Genomic DNA, 22,579 nt, shown 5'->3' with positions numbered 1-22,579 from the left:
TCCACGCCCAGTGTTCTATACACGTGTGGAGCATGGGGTGTGCAGAAAATATGGGGGCATTGAGAGCGCACTAGCGTGTGTGGGGCTTACTTAGCTGCTTACTCTAGAAGTTGTAGTGTGTGTACACATTTACCGTTACTGCAGCACCTACAGGCTGCTGCTGCTGCTGGAGGTACTGCAGACACTGGGGGAGAGAGCCGTCTGCGTATGGATGCCTTACCCAACCAACTCTTACGGTACCCAAACCAACCCAACCTTAACAAAACTAGCCTAACCTAACACACATGGACCGAAGAGCCAAAGCTCAACCCCCGCAAGCACAATCAGGTGAGTACAGCTGAAGTCGATACATCCTAATTTAACGACATGTATACGGGTTTAACATCATAAAAACGTGCTTTAGTGAATCATTTTCGTGTACAATTTTTTTTTCTTCTTGATAGTAAGTGCAGTTTGCATGAAGGGTTTGTACAATTTGACCATTCCCCCATCGCAAGCAGTGTGGTTTAGTACCTGTAGAGTGAGGTCACGAGGTCAACAGTATCAAGAGCTGTTGCTCCGAGTAGCTCTGGAGTTTTTACTATATTTTGGTGATAAATGTGTATGAAACTTGAGTGACAAGTTCAGAGGTAAACTGTGCAAAATGGCGGACAATCAAATTATTGAAGTTATCAGCAAATGTAGTCTTGTCAGTATTACATTACCGAAAAAAATATTCAGAACGATTTTCTTATCCACACTTGCTGCATATTTAAATCATTGTTACCGGATATATATACTACATGTCTGCATGACATCTTTTAGTGTCTTAAATGTTTATTCAAGAGATAAAAAAATACTACCGGTGTTACGACAACACAACGAGTGCCAGAGACAACATATTGGGCGCAACCAACCGTTCACCTGTAAACATATTGACGTCAGCCACTCCCCAAGATCAATAAACTCTGGCCAGGAAGTCTGGGTTTACGAAACTGTATATATATATATATTAGGTTCAAAGCGTGAAATTATATCGCTTTATACAGCTTTGAAATGCCTGAAAATGTTGTTTAATCGATGACATCAGTCCGGATGAAAGAACCGCATTGAGGTGGACATTGGACAGTATTATGAGATGAGCTGTGAGTGCAGGGGGAGTGCTAGACACGCTCGAGTGCAAGAGTGGAGCCAAGAGTGCGCTCTCCAACAACCCAGAGACCGAAAATGTGCACAGGAAGCCACCTTGAGTGAGGATGGCGACTCCGCCGCCCACCACCAGTCGTGGGGTGCCTATACACTCCCCCGCTCCCATCACCCGTGGCAACAGTCCCCGCTGGAGAATTGTCTACTGGTTTGGTGACGAGAGAACAGCTCGGCGCTATGTGCGCCTGGACCGAGGTGCAGCAGACTCTGAAGTTCCCAATGAGCCTTCGATTAGGTTAGAAAAGTCATTAAAATTTTAATTGGATAACTATTTTTTTGGAGGTAACTGTATGAGGTGAGCCTGAGGTAGACAGAGACAGACAGAGACAAAAAGACAGGCACAGGGGGTGGGAGGGAAGAGGCGTTGCCAAAGTTTGCAACTTACTGAGGTTATAAAAGCGACCTTTTAGATGGCGGGAGAGACTGGACGGGTGGTAGTGAATAGGAAAGATCACAACTACTGTGTTCTTCCTTTGGCAGTAGAAAAATGGATGGTTTCTCGTCTTATGACAAGACATAAGAAGGGTAGCAGCAACCGGCATGTTCGTCATATGACAAGCGAGACAACTGTTGACGGACACCTGTCGAGTCTCGTGACAGACAGGCATCCACAAAGACAGAAGAAGGAGGTAGTGGGAGGGGAGAAGGGGGCTCATGAGAAATGACATACATGACAACTTCAAAACTACAGTGTCCAGAGACAGTGATAAAGAAACAACACACAGCTACACCAACAACACACACACACACACACACACCTACAGCAGTAACAAACACACAAGTGAACAAGTGTGCAAGTGAACTGGCAGAAAGGGTGCAGGAAGAAAACCCAGATGTAATAGGACTCACGGAAACAAAATTGTCAGGAGTCATAACAGACGCTGTGTTTCCAAAGGACTACAGTACTATATAGTAAGGAAAGAAAGGGAAGGGAAGGGAAGGGAGAGGAGGTGGAGGAGTGGCCCTGCTGATAAGGAAGGACTGGAGCTTTGAAGAGATGGAAATTCCGGGCTGTGACGGATTCAGAGATTACATAACAGGAACTATAACAATGGGTGGACCTAAGTTAATAGTGGCAGTCATTTACAACCATCCACTAAATGATAGAAGACCCAGACAGCAGCTCCATACACAGTTTCAAATGTAGATATGATAAGAGCCCAGTAGGCTCAGGAATCTGTACACCAGTTGAGAGGCGGGACCAAAGAGCCAGAGCTCAACCCCCGCAAGCACAACTAGGTGAGTACACAGCTACACCAGCAACAAAACACATGGATGTAGCACAACATACTGTGAAGGCATGACCATGGAAGTAAGAGGCCCGAGAAGCTTTCAACAGAAGTGTACAAAGGTGATATTAGTAGATCAAAGTATAGAGACAGACGACCAGTATCTTGGTGACGAGGGGGAGGTGTTTCAGAGATCTTGAAAGAGTGAATGGTTTGCGCGGTAAGAAGAGCCTCCTGGAGAAGACACTTCAGTATCACTCCCTGATGAGGAGGTCCTGGGAGACAGTATGGTGCCGAAGCTACAGTTACATAAAATAAAATTTTTGTGTACGATTTAAAGAGTGCATTTTGCATCATTTGATATTAAAGAAGATTTAAAAGATCAATGGCACAGGTGAGGAACAGGGCCTATATTCTTGCCATCCATTTGTTATACTGTATATACAGGCTCCGGCTTACCATTGACCGCTACAGGTGTTCAACAACCATAAATACACACACCTGCGTATCCAGAAACCCAGACACACTTCAAGATGTTGCATCACCAAATACCACATTCACTCCAAATGTGTACCACATACGGGCTATCCATGCCCGTGTCACCTCTTGTGGTGGCTTGATCTTAAAGAACAACTGCGTATCAGGAGCAGGTACGGGTGTCCCACACAGCCACAACACAACACCTACCCTGAACCTGACGACGCTGACGGTCTTGTTGGCGGGCCTCATGGGGTTGTCATTGAGGTCGGCGACGGTGACTGTGATGGTGGCGGTGGCAACCAGACTGCGGGCGTCGCCCAGCACCAGTGGCAGGAGCCGCGTCACCGCCTCCTCCCGGTCCAGCGGCCCCAGCGATGTCACTACCACCACTCCGCGTCCCTCGTCGCCTTCTGCGGGAAAGACTCGACCTGATTATTTGCTTCCCGTTCCAAGGCTACATGTCTAATATCACTTCCTGGAACAAACTTACAGTAAACTTACAAAAAAAGCTTACTACTTTTTTTTCGAAGTGAAACTGTTAGATAATTGCTACTTTGTTTTGTAGCCTGGAGTTTAATTATAATGTCTGCAGCAAAGTCACAAACAAAATATAAATGGATCCAGCAGGCAAAAGCCGCTCTTCGTGCAAGACAAAGGTCACATGTAGCTCAGCAACTCACATGCGTTGCTGAGCTACAGTAACGCGTGGCCGGGTACTGCTAGTTTATAAGTAAAAAAAAAAAAAAAAAAAAAAAAAAAAAATAATATATATATATATATATATATATATATATATATATATATATATATATATATATATATATATATATATAAAATTCAGTATGATTTTAGTACAGACGAAAAACTAAAAAAAAAAATAGGTCAAGTGGGAAGGAAGGATATGGGACAATAGGTCAAGACCATATCCTACTTCCCCACTATTTTGTATCGTTATTGTATCTGCTGATACAGTAACGTGATGCATCAGCTGATGCATCACGTTAATGCGATTTCACTGAGCATGGGGGAAGGACAGATATCTTAAAAGCCATATTAAAAATGGCTTAAATTTGGCATACATCTTTTGTATCCAGTTGGAAGAGAACTTTCCTGGGCCACTTTCATACTAGTACCCGCTTAAAAGATTACTTATCTGTATACGATTTTGTTAAGAATTCTCTATCGTCGTACATTACATTTTGGGATAAATTAAATTAGTGCAAGTAATTAACAAATTTGTAATTTGTGCCAATTAAATAAAGTGCAAGCGGCCCTTCCGCGATGTCTAAACTAGTGACTAGTGAGCTGCTGGTATGGTCAGCAGTATACATGTAACTTGACACACATTATGTGACTGACACACATATCTAAACGTAAACATGCAAAGTATAGGCTCAGAGCCCCGTCACAACACCGTATACGCACTTTCGTCGAAGTCGACAGCGAAGGTCTCTTTAATGTGGGCCGGAGCGTCGTCGGCCAACTTGACGGTGAAGGGCGGGCCGTGCCCCAGCGACCAGTCATCGGCGTCGTCCAACTTGAGGTCGCCTACGTGCCGGGGACCGCTGTTCTCCAGCACGTACAAGGTGTTGGGGTTGGCCACGTTCGGGCCGTTGTCATTGACGTCGGTGACGTCGAGGAGGAGGGTGGCGGTGGAGGTGCGGGCGGGAACGCCGCTGTCCACCGCCAGCACGTGTACCACGTGTCGCGGCGCGGCTTCACGGTCCAGCTGCCGACGGAGATGCACGCGGCCCGCGGAGTCGACGGCGAATAGCCTGAAGGGGTCGCTGCTGGGGTCGATGGTGTACCGTACCTCGTCCTCACCGCCCTGAGAGAATCACAAACATACATGAGCTGAACCCTACCAACCCAACACCCACGAAATATTTGTGCAGTCTTAAACGTTTACGATCTTCTGACTAAACTTTCGCCCGAGACAGTTTCTAAGGCAAGTTTATACAAAATACGGCAATCATCTTAGCAAATTAAATTACATTTGTACTTCAGTGACGAGATTAGCCAATTACCTAATTGGTAAGACAAAAGTTAAACAAAATAGGCAAATAGAGTCAGTTTTTGAGGTCATATTAAGTATTTTACATTCCCTCTTCATACTGAGAGACGCTCAGTAGCCACCGAGCCGTGCACAGGTCTGTAATGGGTCCTGTGCACCACGTCAGGTCACTGTCATGGGTCCTGTTCACCACGTCAGGTCACTATCACTGGTCCTGTGCACCACGTCAGGTCACTATCACTGGTCCTGTGCACCACGTCAGGTCACTATCACTGGTCCTGTGCACCACGTCAGGTCACTGTCATGGGTCCTGTTCACCACGTCAGGTCACTATCACTGGTCCTGTGCACCACGTCAGGTCACTATCACTGGTCCTGTGCACCACGTCAGGTCACTATCACTGGTCCTGTGCACCACGTCAGGTTTCCAACTAAAAAAAAAAAAAAAAAAAAAAAGTTAAAAATGCTAATTTGGGGGGATTTTAGTTTGAGCGAGGCGAGGCTGGAGAGAGAGAGAGAGACCTGATCCCTGTCGGTGGCGGTGAAGGTGGTGAGGTGCTGGCCGGCGGGCGTGTCCTCGGAGAGGGTGAGGTTGGCGGAGTGGGCGGAGAGGTCGGGGGCGTTGTCGTTGTCGTCCACCAACGCCACCACCACCCAGGTCGTGTCCATGTGGTCGTCGTCGTCCCAGCGATCTTCCTCCTGATGGGGGGAGCAACGTCAGCATGGGTGTCTCACCTCTTACAGTCTCCGGCGGCAGTTTATGACCATCAGGTACTCGGAGCCGTGACTAGGGTTCGAACATATGCTCTGGGTACTCCCAAACACACGCTTTAGACCACTACACCACGACATGGTCAACAGCAATGCAACCTGGGCTTCAACTGATTCCTCTAGGGGCCCTGAGGCTTCAACTGAAGCCAAGTCAGGGTTTCAAGCATTGCGCCCATGCACTGTGGCTGTGGTCTAGGGGGCTTCACCTCCAACTCTTCTCTTAAAGTGCACAAGATTTAATCCCAGGTTGCAGTTCCTACACGTCATGTAAACTGTTGTGGAAGTTTAGTTCTTCCCAGAGTATATTTTACAACCACCTTCATGTATAAGACAGGACTCCATGCCATTAAATTGCACGGACCCAGTATGATTAATAATAATAATACTAATTTACTAATAATTGCTAATATTAAACAGAGTATTCACACTAAGGTGATGTATCCATGAGAAAATCCGTAGGAGCCGTGATGAGGATTCGAGCCCATGTGTTGAGAATTCCCAGGCACACGCCCCGGACAACCAGGCCACGACATGGTGAAAAGGATCGCAACCTGGGGTTCTATTCCTATTCATGTGTTCGAATCTTCATCACGGGTCTTACGGATTATTATTATTTGAGTATAAAACAAGTCACAGCGGTGTCGGGAAGTGTAACACTATTAGTCACGTAGCCCAATGTAAACATCATGTCTGGTAAGTGTAAAGTGACCATAGTACACACAGCGATGGGTTAAATATTCACCACGATTTACAGTTACACAACTAATGGGCCAATACTATAATTCGCTAATCAAATATGGATCTTGGAGGGCGAGGGGGAAGACACACACAAGCTATGAGGAGCGCGTAGTGTGGTGTTTCCTGTAGCTGTCCCCCTCAGGTGACACGAGTCTGCAACTCACGTAGGATAGACAGTCTGGCGTTGCTTGCCATGTAAGCAACACCGTACTTCCCGTTCCCTGCTTGGGTTTGTCTCAGTATTATTCTTATTGTGTGTGTAATGATATTCGTTTGCTAAACTCTCGTTAGTGGTTGTGAGATACAAATCTTTGACCAGCCTGACGTATTAAATGAATCTGCCTTACACCCAAAAATGTTATTTGAGTGTTAGTAAATATTGAAAGTCATGTGTGTTTGCTAGGCTTTGAAATACTGAAGTTTGCTTTTAGCTATATTTTTTTATAGACTAAAGTAAAATATAGTGGTGGTCCATTACTACATATCCGTACTTATAATTACTTACAGTAACTATAAGTACGCTGACTAGTCTCTTAAGACTAGTGGATGCCTACTACTACTAGTCACTATATTTGTGTATAGTTAAGCTTGGCTTATAACAAAACCAGTTGTGATGTGATGTGGTTCTGTTGGCAATTATAAACATTTGCAGGACGTGGGTGAAGTATTTAGAGTAGTCCAAAGTTTATACCGACAAGTTTAGAGGACGGACGGTATTTTACAGTCTTAGTTTGAAACCCTTCCTCTAGAAACTGCAGGAGATTCTCACCTTGTCTGATACTTGAACTTTAAACCGGAAACCCTGTCGCTGAACGGGGTCTTCGTAGTCTAGAGTCTTCACGGCCTGCAGGGCGCCGCTGCCTTGGTCCGAACTGACCAGACGGAACCGCTCCCAACCGAACCCACTGTCCGCCACGATCTGAAGACAGCCCCAATACTCACTGTAAAATTATTTATTAGGTTTAAGAACAAAACAGAAAACATTTATATACAGGGAGTCACACGTGAAACCTTTACAACTTCAAATCACTTTATTTATAAGCAAAATTTGAGGCAAATTAATTCAAAACTAATAATATACTTTACGTACTTATATTGAATTTATTTTAAACTAAATGCGAGTTAATATGTCATGAGTTTTATGTATAAATAATGCTGTGATTTAAAGCTTTGTAACGGGTTTGCGAGTCCATTCGATTATAGAGACAGTCAGCAGCACCTGCTAAACTGTCTTCAATACGTCCAGCGACCTGACAACACGTCCAGCGACGATCACATTCAAAGTTATGAAGATCTAAAATTCATTTACTAAAGTCGATATACTCTCCATACCGTTATTGGTCTTTTCTAAATACATGCTGCAGGAATTACTCCCAGAACAGGTAACAAATTACGCATCTTTTACCCACTTCTCTCACGAATATCACTCGCGCCTTGGTGCAAGGAAATTGTGTGTGCAGAAATCCTCGACCATTTAACCAAAACGGAATGAATAAATAAGAGCAATATTTGCATATGTTGCAAGAAGACGGTTCATCTCGTCTTGCAAATGTATCGTGGGTGATTTGTTATAAGAGACACAGTATTAAAGTCGTATAAATAAGTGCCATGGGATATATAAACCAAGGAGGGGTGTAAACCCGCTTTTATGTGTATATTCACAGTTTACCTTAGTTGTGGCCTGGCCTAAAGTGCACTTGGGGGGCTGGTCAGTCATGACTTGCCTGGCCTTAGTGATACTTCAGAGGCTGAAGCCCAACACAAAATCAAATAAAAGTAAGCCACTTTATCTGGGTCTTAAAATTATACCAACTTGAGTCACATGTTAAGAAATCAATCAGTTCGAGGATGGACAACATCGCAATTATATTCGTATTACAAGACTGCAGCGTGTGAAGCCGCCAGCACAGACCGGTACAAGTATTGGGATACCTTGCTTGGGGATGGGGATGTTTAACGCTGATAGGTCCCCGATAACACTGTGCAGCGCTGCTAGGTGCCCGACAACACTGTGCAGCCCTGCTAGGTGCCCGATAACACTGTGCAGCGCTGCTAGGTGCCCGATAACACTGTGCAGCGCTGCTAGGTCCCCCGATAACACTGTGCAGCGTCCCCCTCTGTCTCACACTGGATAAGGCGGAATAAAAATCCTGGAGATTTTGCCACACGAAGCTATAAGAATTATTCTTGGGCGTCAAAGAAATACTATTCAGTTCCTCTTCGGCAGCGGCTCACTGCTCACGTAAAGCAGAATAGAGTAGAGAGATAACAGGATGCTCTGGGTAGACTAACTATCTTCGTACCACTGCAGCCCTACGTCGCCTCTGTGGACACAGACAAGTCATCAGTAAACTGGCCAGTACTGGGGACACTAGGAAATACTAATTACGGACTCTGACATAAACATACAACTCCTCCCACAATAGATGGCGCTGATTTCTAGGCGCCACCTCACCAGAGGTCAGCTACAGCGACTCTTCGGGCTGACCAAGACAGGAATCTAGAGTCTCTGACGGGTATCCTACAGTCACCACCAGATGGCGTCGTCCATTTTGTGGGGGTATAGGGAGCAGACTCACAGATGGCGTTGACGTCGCTGCTCCATGCTCCGACGATGAAGTCTGGTTCGTAACAGATAGAGAACGCGACATTAACACTAGGTCATCTATTTGCTTCATGAGGAGGAGAGGAGGGGATAAGCTCTTGTAAAGCGTTCAGAATTGCTTATATGACGTGGAAACTTGCAAGAACCAGAGACGTGTTCCACCAGGGGATTGACTAATTAACTCAGGGAATAGGACGTACTTGACAGCTGCAAACACACTCCACAGTGTAGTAAAACTCCTCCCTGGAAGCTACGGAAAGTCGAAGTAGAAATTGTACATCTCAATGGAAAGTCTGCGCATGATCCGGGACAACTACGGTCTTTGTAAGGAGGTATGATTTCTCTCTTCGCAAAACAGTAATTTGCACGTATACGGTGAGGAAAGGTGTGGTGTCCTGATAAGGGACACCTTCCACTCAGTATGGAATTGTGGACAGGAAAAATTGAACTTTGACTCAGTAATTATATTTCATCCACACAAGATGAACTGCAGGCCATGCTGGCTGGTTTCGACGAAGAAGCTGAAGACGAAAAAGATATTTCCGTATTTGCAGACGAGGAGTCACAATAACGTGGCTGAAATATGTTGACCAAACCACACACTAGAAAGTGTAGGGACGACGACGTTCCGATCCGTCCTGGACCATTCTCAAGTCGATTGTGAAAACGTTTCACAAAACGAAACATTTCCGTATTTGTCGACAGCAGAGGAGCACTCGAGTTATTAAACTGTCGAAATCCAGTCTTCATGTCCATAGTCGAGGATAGTAAGGATAGGGTTAAGTGATATGAAGCTAAATGGACACACAGGTAATTTCATGTGGACTGCATCTCGTGCAGGAATAGTTATCAACGAGGTGGCTGACGAACTAGCCAAATGTGCCACAATAAGACCACCAGCTGATAGTGAATGTTTGTTAACCATCTTATCTTGAGGTTATCTTGAGGTTATCTACCATGAAGCATGGTAATGGTTATCTATATGCATGGTTATCTACCATGAAGCAAATACAAGTCAAAATATGATATATTTAAGGGCAGGTGGAAGACGCGAAAAGAATTATATGATGTTGGAGAAGCCAAACCATGACCACACGGGAATCAAAACACCGATTTCATTTATGGTGAAAAGTAAAATGCTTGGATTGACTCAAGCCACGCCCGTCACTCCAGACCAGGCCGACACCAGAGCGCAACTCCATAGTCTCCTGAGACTGATGGATGCCTACTGCCTGGGGGTGACTGCGCACAAGCACCCAGGCTTGGGTACAAATATTACTGAGAATATGGAGCAGGTGCTAATGGTAATGAAACCATTGTCAACTATATGGTATGTTACGGTCTCACACCCTCACCCATTATGTTTTTGACTGCCCGCTGATTAATGTATTTAGAAATACCGAGATAAGGACTGTTTTTTGAACAAATAGTTTGGATGTGTCACAACAGAAAGATTAATGATATTCTGGAGAGAGAGAGAGAGATATATAAGAATTTTGCAACAAGATTGTAAACTTTTGTTTGAGTGTTAAACTACAGTATGCAATTGTAGCCGATTTACAATATAAATAATAATACTATTATTATTTATACCTACTTATTATGTACTAATACGAGTATGCGTGTATGCTTAGTAGAATACTAGATGTGTGCAGGAAGAAATGTACATGTTTACCAAACATTCACCGATTTCAAATTTAAAAACTTCACCGCATCAGGTCCGCCTCCTGGAAATGTTGTTTGTCCACAACCACCTCTCATACCAGCCCCACGACAACACCAGCCGCCAGACCCCCATACCATCACCACCACCACCACAACAACAACATACCGCTGTTGTCGTCCCTCCGCCCAGCCTCAGTAAAGCATAACAGCGCACGACCAGCAGACGTAACTCACCCGAAAGACAAAACTGTTGGTTATATCTGGGTCGTCGACGGTGAGGAAGGCGAGTGTGGTGTCGACCTCGACGCTCTCGTGTACCGTCAACAACCACTCTTGCCTCGAGAACTTGGGCGACACGTCGTTCTCGTCTCCCACCGTCACCAGCACCGTTCCTGTACCTGCCGGCGGGAGGTGCACCCCCATGAATCCGTCACAAGCGATAATGTGAAAACACCCTAGCTTAAAATATCCGATTGTTCTCACGTGGCAATAACAACATGGTAGTAGAGCTCAGAGCCCGTCTGAGGGGCTCGGTGCACACCTTTGAGCCCGCCGCCGTCGGACGCCACCACCTGGATAGCGTAGAAGGGCGTCCGCTCTCTGTCCAGGCAACACAGGGCAGTGCTGATCCTGTAGAGGGTTACGAAGTTGTGAAAGAAGTTAAGGAAAGAATGAATATCGGTTCCCTTTCCGAGGTATAAATCATAACTAAAGCTACGTATTCACATCTACCATCACTTGCTACACGACTGTTCGACTAAGACATGTTCTCACGTTAGGTTCATCTTCACAGCGGTGTTCTCTGACATTACCTGCCGCTGTGGGCGTCGATGGTGAAGATGGGCTGGCCGCTGTGTTCGTCGATGACGTTCTTCTCCACGGAGTAGGTGAGGAGGGCGTTGGTGCTCTCGAGGGGGTCGTCGTAGTCCACGGCCACCACCCTGGTCACCTCCGCTCCTGCTGTGACACACCCGCCTCCCTCAGTCATCAACATGTGTATGTGTAAGGGGCCCCTGCATATGTGTGTGTGTGTGTGTGTGTGTGTGTGTGTGTGTGTGTGTGTGTGTGTGTGTGTGTGTGTGTGTGTGTGTGTGTGGTGTGTGTGTGGTGTGTGTGGTGTGTGTGGTGTGTGTGGTGTGTGTGGTGTGTGTGGTGTGTGTGTGTGTGTGTGTGTGTGTGTGTGTGTGTGTGTGTGTGTGTGTGTGTGTGTGTGTGTGTGTGTGTGTGAACGCTCTTAGAACTGGTATCGATGCTGTAACTGTTAGCATGACGAACGTCTCGAGGTGTAATAGTAGTAATCCTATTATCTGCCTCATTGCAAGGAAAGGAAATTGGGAATGCCAATGGAAAATGTCGGAGTGAGGAACTGCTGCTTGCCATTTTTAGGGAAGGTGTAGATAGAATTACGGCCAAGGGAGATATTCCCAATGATATGGGACCTTCTCCTCATAAAAGGAGTTGGCAATAACTAGGTATTCAGAGCAATTTGTATAAACTGTTGGCCGAATATTAATGCACATTTGAATGCATATTTGAGATGCATAGTTGAATGTAGAAAATGGGGAGCTATTAGCAAAAATAAAACTTAAGGGATACCATTATATCACAATCATACACAAATTACACGAGGTGAAGGAGTAGAAACATACGTGACATACATTTTAAACTGTATTGTCAGAGTCTACTAATACAGAGCTACATATTAGCCATCAAACCTGGACAAAATTAGCCATTAAACCTGGAGCATCATGGATGGAAGGATTATCTGGCCAGAAACATCAAGGCATTTTAGGGCATACATGGGCGAACACACCGCTAGAGGCTATAGACTTAAATGTTAGCAGAATGAACTGGACTAATACAACAAGGTAATGTCAAGGCAGAAGACTTTCTCTCGAATTAGTTGAGTACTTTGTAACCACTACATGGAAGGAAGAGTGTCATCTCTCCCACTCCATGGAAGGAAGAGTGTCCCCCTCTCCCACCACATGGCAGGAAGAGTGCTCTCTCTCCCACAACATGGAAGGAAGAGTGCTCTCTCTCCCACAACATGGCAGGAAGAGTGCTCTCTCTCTCCCACAACATAGAATGAAGAGTGCTCTCTCTCCCACCACATGGAAGGAAGAGTGTCCTCTCTCCCACCACATGGAAGGAACCCTCACTACAAACCTCATACCGTCCCCTCACAGAGTGAACTTCCCCTCACCACCCCACTCACAACGCGGGAACTTTAGTCATTTATCCTTGGTACACACCAACAAGGAACGTTAGCGGCCATCAGCGCCCCGTCACGCCCCACCCACTCACCTGCTCCATCGTTCTCTGGGACGGTGGCGTTGATGGTGAGGTTAGGGAAGAAAGGCGCGTTGTCATTGATGTCCTTGACGTTGACGTGGACGACAGCGGAGGCGGCGTGGAGGCCGTCGGAGGCCGTGATGTGGAGCTCCCAGCAGGCCCTCCCTGTGGGCTCGTCTCTGTCCAGCGGCTGTCAATGAAGGCCTGACTAGTGTGGGCGAATAGGTTCGTTATACTCAGCAGCGTTCGTACCCAGCACACATTCGTTCACTTCCTGAACCCCTGCCCCCCCCCAGCGCCAGTGCCGTGTCAACTACATATATAGATAGAAACCTAACCCTTGTGGGTCTTTCTGTGCTCACGTGTAGTCTGTGACACACACACACACACACACACACACACACACACACACACACACACACACACACACACACACACACACACACCTGGACCTCACTACATTGGAGGAAAGAAGAAATAAGGCAGACATGATAACCACATATAAGATACGAAGGGGGGAATCACAGAGTAGATATAGAAGCAATGTTCAAATTAAGGAACAGCAGAGTGAGAGGGCATAATCGGAGACTGAAAACACAGACGAGACACAGAGATGTCAGAAAGAACCTTTCCAGTCTCAATGTGGTAAAGAAGTAGAAAGAAGTAGATGAGGTTGTGGGAGCCAATTCGAGTCACAGCTTTAAATAGAAATACAAGAAAGGCGAATGAAAAGTCACTGCCTTGAACTAATGATGGTCGAAAGGCGGGACTTAAGAGCTGATGCTCGACTCTGCAAGCACAGCTAGGTGAGGGAATCTTGGTGATATACGTACGCACGCACCCACGCTAACGTTGAATCACGCATACACACACACCCAATTTACGTGAAGGAATGACCTAGCAATTGCAGGGATCTGCCATTTTATTCCGACTCAATAACAGAGAAGAGAGAGAGAGAGAGAGAGAGAGAGAGAGAGAGAGAGAGAGAGAGAGAGAGAGAGAGAGAGAGAGAGAGAGAGAGAGAGAGAGAGAGAGAGGGAGGTGGGCGAAGGGAGGGAGATGGGAAGTGAGAGAGACAGAAAGAGAGAATGAGTTAACATCCAACATGACCCGGGGGGGGGCAAATAATCCCCAGGAAAGATAAAACAAACGCACAATAAAAACATTCAAAATACAGAAGCAGCCAAAGAGTAATGACAAAGAAATTTAAAACCTCCAGAACAAAAATCCATATTCTCTACACAAGAAAAGAGTATGGGTAGCGAGAGAGAGAGAGAGAGGGAGAAGAAAGGGAAGAGAGAGACAGGAAGAAGAGAGGGAAGAGAGAGAGGGAAGAGAGAGACAGGAAGGAGGAGAGAGGGCGGCATATACTCAGAGCAGCGTGCATCACATGTAAGCAACAGACGTAGAAATAAGACAAAGAAATAAGTCTTTTAAAAACCGGGAAAATACTTTAAACAACGGGAGAAATTAAAGACAAACACAGTGGATAGCGAAAGGAAGAGGAGGTGGAGTGGGAAGAGATAACAAAGAAGGCAGGAGGAGGAGGAGAAGAAGAGGTTAAGGAAGTACCCGCAGGAGATGAAGGTGTCCGGACGCCGTGGTGATGGAGAAGCTACTGGTGTTGTCGGCGCTGGAGGCGACGCCGTCCCCGGCCAGCGTGTAGACCAGACGTCCCTCGTCACTGGCGTCCCCGTCCGACGCCGACACCTGCGTCACCAACAGTGGCAGGTTACATGGTGAGAGTGGGTGGACGAGACGGACAGAACAATCATTATCAGAGGGGTAAGGAAGATCTTGGTGAGGGAGGCGGCTTAGTGCAGACTGCTGCTTCCACTGCTTCAGGCGTGGTATATGGTGAGACGGAATGATACTATGGATGTGTGATGGTGAATTGGAGGGTGTTGGGGCGCTGAACGAGAGAGAGAGAGAGAGAGAGAGAGAGAGAGAGAGAGAGAGAGAGAGAGAGAGAGAGAGAGAGAGAGAGAGAGAGAGAGAGAGAGAGAGAGAGAGAGAGAGGACTGATAACATGAAGAGAGAGAGAGAGAGAGAAGAGCGCCTGGCGGGCATTGTCAACATTTGCATATTAGTGTAGGCTGCCTGCCTGATCCCCCTGGCCTCTTCTTGGGGTTCCACACATGGACTAAGGCAGACTGTTTCTGACGTGACTATGGCAGGGTGTTTGATGTCTATCAGGTATTCCTACACCCGGTGCTGCACCACCTCTCAGACATCCCAGCTTACTTCCCCAGCTTATAAACTATTCAACCACTTGGGGGCTGGACGGTGGAGAGACGGTCTCGCTGCATGCAGGTCGGCGTTCAATCCCCGATGGTCCAAGTGGTTGGGCACTGTTCCTTTTTCCCCCGTCCCATCCCAAATCCTTGTCCTGACCCCTAACAAGTGATATATAGTTCTAATCTAATGGCTTAGCGGGCCATTCTATATGCACTCTTGAACCAGAAATGATATTTGAAAAGGGGATTTCTCCCAATAGTTCCCTTCCTTCATAAAGGATTTGGTCCTGTGGAGAGGCTTCAGACCCGAAGGGGTCTACTTGCCCACTTTAAGCCCCAAGGGGGGGGGACGGGGGGGGGGGAAGGAAGGGGTGCAAGATGTATAATAATAACAATAATACCTAACAGTAATAATAGTTGATAGCAAATAATAATAATAATAATAATAATAATAATAATAATAATAATAATAGGCCTCATATAAATTGTCATCCACACTACCGTGGAAATAAACATTCCATTTACGTGAACAAGACAGACTACTCATATCCCAATCAACAGAGCTTCGACCTCACACGCCTGGGACCCAGGGTTCGAGACCCACACAACCCAGGTCAATGGAAATAATAGCCCTCATATCAGTAAACTAGTTTCCGTTGCAGTATATGAAAGCAATTCGAAATCAAAGCGGAAACATGGCCAGCAAGAGAGACAGAGAAGTCTGGAGAGAGGGAATACTTAGATATTCATTGAAATCTAAGCGCTTCATATGACAGGGAGGCAACAGAGGCGAATATATGCTGGAGAGAACGGTTTATAATGTCAGTGATGACTGTGACAGGGAGAGAGACGCATCACGCACCGCCCTATGGACAGCATGTCCCTGAATATTAAGGCCGAGGATGCATGCATCCGTGAGATAGAGAGAGATATTATACCATCCAGTATGCGAGGCAAATGGAGGCCCGGCCAGCTAGTAACAGAACATCTGGCCCTCTCCTAATACACCAAGATTAAATCCAGGAACACGTGTGAATATTAGACCAGAGACTCCCGCGCCGCCAGAGACCTGAAGACTCCCGCGCCGCCAGAGACCAGAAGATTCCCGCGCCGCCAGAGACCTGAAGACTCCCGCGCCGCCAGAGACCTGAAGACTCCCGCGCCGCCAGAGACCAGAAGATTCCCGCGCCGCCAGACACCTGAAGATTCCCGCGCCGCCAGAGACCTGAAGACTCCCGCGCCGCCAGAGACCAGAAGATTCCCGCGCCGCCAGAGACCTGAAGATTCCCGCGCCGCCAGAGACCTGAAGACTCCCGCGCCGCCAGAGACCAGAAGATTCCCGCGCCGCCAGAGACCTGAAGATTCCCGCGCCGCCAGAGACCTGAAGACTCCCGCGCCGCCAGAGACCAGAAGATTCCCGCGCCGCCAGAGACCTGAAGACTCCCGCGCCGCCAGAGACCAGAAGATTCCCGCGCCGCCAGAGACCTGAAGATTCCCGCGCCGCCAGAGACCTGAAGACTCCCGCGCCGCCAGAGACCAGAAGATTCCCGCGCCGCCAGAGACCTGAAGACTCCCGCGCCGCCAGAGACCAGAAGACTCCCGCGCCGCCAGAGACCAGAAGACTCCCGCGCCGCCAGAGACCAGAAGACTCCCGCGCCGCCAGAGACCTGAAGATTCCCGCGCCGCCAGAGACCAGAAGACTCCCGCGCCGCCAGAGACCAGAAGATTCCCGCGCCGCCAGAGACCTGAAGACTCCCGCGCCGCCAGAGACCAGAAGATTCCCGCGCCGCCAGAGACCTGAAGACTCCCGCGCCGCCAGAGACCAGAAGACTCCCGCGCCGCCAGAGACCAGAAGATTCCCGCGCCGCCAGAGACCTGAAGACTCCCGCGCCGCCAGAGACCTGAAGACTCCCGCGCCGCCAGAGACCTGAAGACTCCCGCGCCGCCAGAGACCTGAAGACTCCCGCGCCGCCAGAGACCTGAAGACTCCCGCGCCGCCAGAGACCTGAAGACTCCCGCGCCGCCAGAGACCTGAAGACTCCCGCGCCGCCAGAGACCTGAAGACTCCCGCGCCGCCAGAGACCTGAAGACTCCCGAGTCGAGGTCACTCCCAGACCTGTTATAGGGACCCATCTTCACATGTGGAGACCGAGGACCATCCCCACATGTGTAGCTCATGGACCACTACCACGTGTACATCTGGGACCATTTCCCCTCTCCCATGTGTTAGTCAGGGACCAGTCCCACGCCGTAATACCAAGGACTAAGCTTAGTATTCACCACAAACAAAGTACCTCTATACTACACCTGAAGCCAACCACACACCTGTGAACCAAGTATAACCTTGGGACACCCTGTGGGTGCAATTAAGGTAGCACATTTGTCTCGTTAACGATGCGGCTTGAGTTCGACTCCAAGGCAGGGTAGAACGCCTGGACACTGCGCCTTCATTCCGTTCCTTCCTGTGTACCCAGCGGTAACTGGATGCCATATAGGATCCAGTAACTGGATCGGTGTTTTCTTCTCATAATTACCTTGACTTACGAATGTTATTGTTGCAGTGAAGATCTGTCTTGCAGTGAAGATCTGCTTCAATTGGACTGATTTTCATTGTTCAGGTCAAGAATTAGTACCGTTTAACTACGGGTCAAGAACGATCGAATGGCTTTGCTATACTCAACAAACTGTGACATTCCATTATATCTAAATTTGTCCACAATAATGGCTGAATTTGCATAGAAACAAAAGTAGCAAGATACGTTTTAAATAAAAAAGGAATATTTATTACAAATAACTGCATTTTCAGAACTTTGTATACCACATATGTCAGACCTATCCTGGAGTATGCGGCTCCAGCTTGGAGTCCATATCTAGTCAAGCATAAGACTAAACTGGAAAAGGTTCAAAGGTTTGCCACTAGACTAGTATCCGAACTGAGGGGTATGAGCTACGAGGAGAGACTACGGGAATTAAACCTCACGTCACTGGGAGACAGAAGAGTTAGAGGGGGACATGATCACCACATACAAGATTCTCAGAGGAATTGATAGGGTAGATAAAGACAGACTATTTAACACAAGGGGCACACGCACTTGGGGACACAGGTGAAAATTGAGTGCCCAAATGAGCCATAGAGACGTTAGAAAGAATTGTTTTCAGTGTCAGAGTATTAGACGAATGGAATGCATTAGGAAGTGACGTGGTGGAGGCCGACTCCATACACAGCTTCAAGTGCAGATATGATAGAGCCCAGTAGGCTCAGGAACCTGTATATTAGTTGATTGACAGTTGAGAGGCGGGACCAAAGAGCCAGAGTTCAATCCCCGCAAGCACAACTAGGTAAGTACACACACACACACACACACACACATATATATATGTGTGTGTGTGTGTACTGTGTGTGTGTGTGTTAGACAGGAAGCAGCTGTCTAACTCCCAGGTACCTATTTACTGCTAGGTGACCAGGGGACATCAGGGTGAAAGTAATTGCCCATTTGTTTCCACCACCGCCGGGAATCGAACCCGGGTCATTAGGACTACGACCCCGAAGCGCTGTCTACACAGCCGCGAGGCCCGAGAAGTCTGTCTCACACGGAATCTAACTCGGGTGCGTGGATGGCACCATCCTCAATCCATTCCCAGTTATCACACAGTCCATCGGCATCAATCCGTCTCCGACTCACAAATACTTCCACGAACGCATCAAATCCTCCCACGATACTCCAGCCCGCAACTGTTTACGGCGGTACTCTCGCCTGGAGCCTCCAGCTGGTCTCCTGGACCCTCCGGCTGGTCTCCTGGTAACGTTTCCTCCTTGTGGCCTGCATCAGCGGTGCTGGTAGGGTCATCAGAGTGAGAGAGTGAGAGAGAGAGAGTGTGTGTGTGTGTGTGTGTGTGTGTGTGTGTGTGTGTGTGTGTGTGTGTGTGTGTGTGTGTGTGTGTGTGTGTGTGTGTGTGTGTGTGTGTCTGTCTGTCTCGCTCTGGGGTGATGTTAGCGTGGTAAACAAGACCCTTATACCCCTCTATTTACCTGTAATTCTCACAGGTTTATCGGGATTGGTCTGGACGATGCCGGCGCGGTGAACAGCGTCCATTTGTGCTGGTATTTGCACGTCTTATCCGTCTGTCTGTCTGTTTAACGATTCGTTTAATTAGGGAGGTGAGCTGTCAGCTGCGCCGTGGGACCGGCAGTCTGTCTTTCAGCGCTGTTTAACAATTTACTTTGTATCTGATAATCCGTTCGTGTCCCCAGCTCTCATTCATACTGGGGGACATGCATTCGAGGTGGCTTCCCTATATCCTGACGGGTAAAGTTATCCACTCTATCTTGGTGCAATTGTAAGCCTTAATTTCCGACAGGAGGGGGGGGGGACATATATAGAGAAAGGAAGAGGTGATGGGGTGGGGGGGGGGGGTGAGAGGGAAGAGAGACAGGTGATGTTGGGAAGAAAAAAAGGTGAAGAGGGTGGGCGAGATGGGTGTATACTGGAAGTTAGGAGAGGAGAGTGGATCTATTAAACTGTTCAGTAACCTCCGGCTATGGAGGACCTCGTAATCTGTATAGTAAATACCACCTAAACCGTCACGAGGGAGATAAGAGGTAGGGACGTGGCAAGTGAAGGCGTAGAGTGACCTGCGGGCACGGTACTTCCCCCGTCCCTGCGCGGGGCTCACCTGCAGTATGGGCTTGGGCAGGTGGCGGTCGTCCTCTTCCGTGATCTGCGTCTCGAAGAGCGGCCGGGAGAAGGTGGGCGTGAGGTCGTTGATGTCTCTAACGCGCACCAACACACGAGCGAAGGTCCTCTCTTCCCCCGCCTGTGCACTCACAATCACCTCGTACTGACGGAGAGAGAGAGAGAGAGAGAGAGAAGGAGAGTCAGAACACAGCTCTCACTGAACAACAGCGGTGGGAGGGCCAATAGGAGAGGTCTCCGCGGTGTTCGGGCTCGCCTGAGACAACGCTTCGGGTTCTGACTCCTCTGAACCCTTCCCACAGATTATTTTAAGCTTTACCCTACTTCTTTTTCCCTAAAAGGCCATCCGCCAATCATTTTATAACCACGCTCCAAATTGTTGCAGGGTGAACAAGGGAGAACAGGTAAGGATTGGTGCCAGGTCAACCCTCCCTGCCTAGGCATTCGAACCTAGAAAAAAACTGCTCATTTATTTTATCCCGATGTGTGTTCAAAATCGGTATTTTATCATATATAAATTAACATTATTATGTATTAAAATTTAATGAACAGTGTAGCCTAAATTTGGTTAGGTGTTTGGGTTCTACTGTCAGTTATTTGTATTTTTAGTACGTTCGTGAAGCATTTACGAAGGTGCGGTTCACACGAAGCGACCCGTCCTCGACTCAAGTCCATTACATCCAGCGGTCGACCCCACAGACGCATACATTTTAACACGCTGTTCATTCAAAACGGGAATGTTCTCAAATATAAATTAATATTATAATATATTAGCATCTTGTGCATATATAGGCATAGGTTAGGTTAGGTTCTGTTGGCGATTATTTGTATTTGTAGTACGTGGGTGAAGCATTTACAGCGTTGTGGTTCGAACAAAATTCGTCAGTGAAGCACTTGTTCGGGAAGTATTCGAACGAAATCAGTTGTGAATCCAGCCCGTCCTCCAAACAAAGATCCAAAAGTGATTCCATGCACCCGCCAAACCCCCTGTTTATGAATGAAAAGCGGTTTACACACGACTCACAACTGCTGACGTTCGAACATATCCGGAACAAGTGCTTCACTGACGAATTTTGTTAGAACCACAACGCTGTAAATGCTTCACCCACGTACTACAAATACAAATAATCGCCAACAGAACCTAAACACCTAACCTAACCTATGCCTATATATACACAATATGCCAATATATTATAATATTAATTTATACTTGAGAAAATTCCCGTTTTGAATGAACAGCATGTACAAATTTATGAATGCGTCTGTGGGGTCGACCGCTGAATGTAATGGACTTGGAGTCGAGGACGGGTTGAAATGCTTCACCCACGTACCATAAATACAAATAATCGCCAACAGAACCTAAACACCTAACCTAACCAATACACATTATGCTAATATATATAACAATATCAATTTATATTTGAGAAAATTCCTATTTTGAATGAACAGAATATTAAAATTGATGAATGCGTCTTTGGGGTCGACCGCTGGATGGAATGGACTTGGTCTGAGGCCGGGTTGATCCTTCACCCACTTCATAAATAAAAATAATCGTCAGTAGAACCTAACCGTCTAACCTAACTTAATTTAAATCTAAATAAACACCAAATTCCCATATTGTATATAATACTGTCAATTTATATTAGAAAGAACTACTGATTGTGCGTCCTCAGACGTACAATCAGTGGAGTGGAATAAGTCCACTGTGGAGTGGACCAAGTCCAATCCATGGACTTGATTTGTTAAAATCTCGCGTGTTGAGCGCGTGAAAGTTTATGATATTGGAAAATAATAACAGTAATAATTTAGTCATAATGGTATAGCTTTTTGATTGGGTGTCACTATGGGCCCAGGGTCACATGGCACTCTTTGATGCAATGTTCAACCCGCCCATGTTGGTCACGTACCCAACAGCAATTACTGAGAAAAATTACCACTAGATTAGGGAGCACAGAAGACCACAACTATGAGCTACAGGGAGGCTACACAAGGCCACCAGGAGCACCCTTGCTACTCACCATGTGTTTAGTCTCGTAGTCTAAGGGCGCCGTGAGGGTCAGCTGGCCGGTGTAGCCGCCCACGGTGAAGAGGCCGCCCACCGCCCCTGCCACCACGCCGTACACAACGCCCACATCTGCCGCCCACGCCTCAATGTTAGAGTCAGTCACTATAGTTACAACCTCGCAATGTTATGTTCAGGCAGGGGTACCAACCTCACAATGTTATGATCAGGCAGTGGTACCAACCTCACAATGTTATGATCAGGCAGTGGTACCAACCTCACAATGTTATGATCAGGCAGTGGTACCAACCTCGCAATGTTATGCTCAGGCAGTGGTACCAACCTCACAATGTTATGTTCAGTCAGTGATGCCAACCTCACAATGTTATAATCAGTCAGTGATACCAACCTCACAATGTTATAATCACTCAGTACGCTTCCAATATGATTTCCAATTTGACACAATTTGTTCCTGTAGAGTAAACCCGGATATAAAGCATATATATGTGACAAGTAACCAATGATGACTGGATTATAGGGGCAATAAAGGAATATTATAATCCGCCTCCATCAACCAGTTTCCCATCTGTCGACACAATTAAATTGCTGATGTCGCATTTCCGGGAATTGAGTTGATGGCTGACGTTATCCGAATTGATGGCCTT

The 22,579-nt window shown here is 47.1% G+C and overlaps 1 protein-coding gene across 4 annotated transcripts in view; it reads right to left on the bottom strand.

Moving 5' to 3' along the window:
• The window catches only part of LOC123770378 (putative neural-cadherin 2), a 460,439-nt gene that overhangs the window by 24,069 nt on the left and 413,791 nt on the right, over positions 1-22,579 (bottom strand). For 2 of the 4 annotated variants that reach the window (XM_069339898.1, XM_069339899.1), the window contains 11 exons: positions 21,931-22,046; positions 19,893-20,057; positions 14,554-14,691; positions 12,994-13,171; positions 11,499-11,646; positions 11,228-11,316; positions 10,921-11,084; positions 7,186-7,335; positions 5,430-5,606; positions 4,320-4,722; positions 3,102-3,304 (listed from right to left, as the gene is read on the bottom strand). In XM_069339898.1, coding sequence (XP_069195999.1) covers positions 3,102-3,304; positions 4,320-4,722; positions 5,430-5,606; positions 7,186-7,335; positions 10,921-11,084; positions 11,228-11,316; positions 11,499-11,646; positions 12,994-13,171; positions 14,554-14,691; positions 19,893-20,057; positions 21,931-22,046 — 1,931 coding nt within the window. The remainder of the gene's footprint in view (positions 1-3,101; positions 3,305-4,319; positions 4,723-5,429; positions 5,607-7,185; positions 7,336-10,920; positions 11,085-11,227; positions 11,317-11,498; positions 11,647-12,993; positions 13,172-14,553; positions 14,692-19,892; positions 20,058-21,930; positions 22,047-22,579) is intronic. The other 2 variants (XM_069339900.1, XM_069339901.1) reach the window with 2 other exon arrangements.

Source organism: Procambarus clarkii, chromosome 42 (genome assembly GCF_040958095.1).
Source record: "Procambarus clarkii isolate CNS0578487 chromosome 42, FALCON_Pclarkii_2.0, whole genome shotgun sequence".
Classification (NCBI taxonomy): Eukaryota; Metazoa; Arthropoda; class Malacostraca; order Decapoda; family Cambaridae; genus Procambarus; species Procambarus clarkii.
Note: the sequence above shows the minus strand (reverse complement) of the source record. Positions and strands in the feature narration are given on the sequence as shown.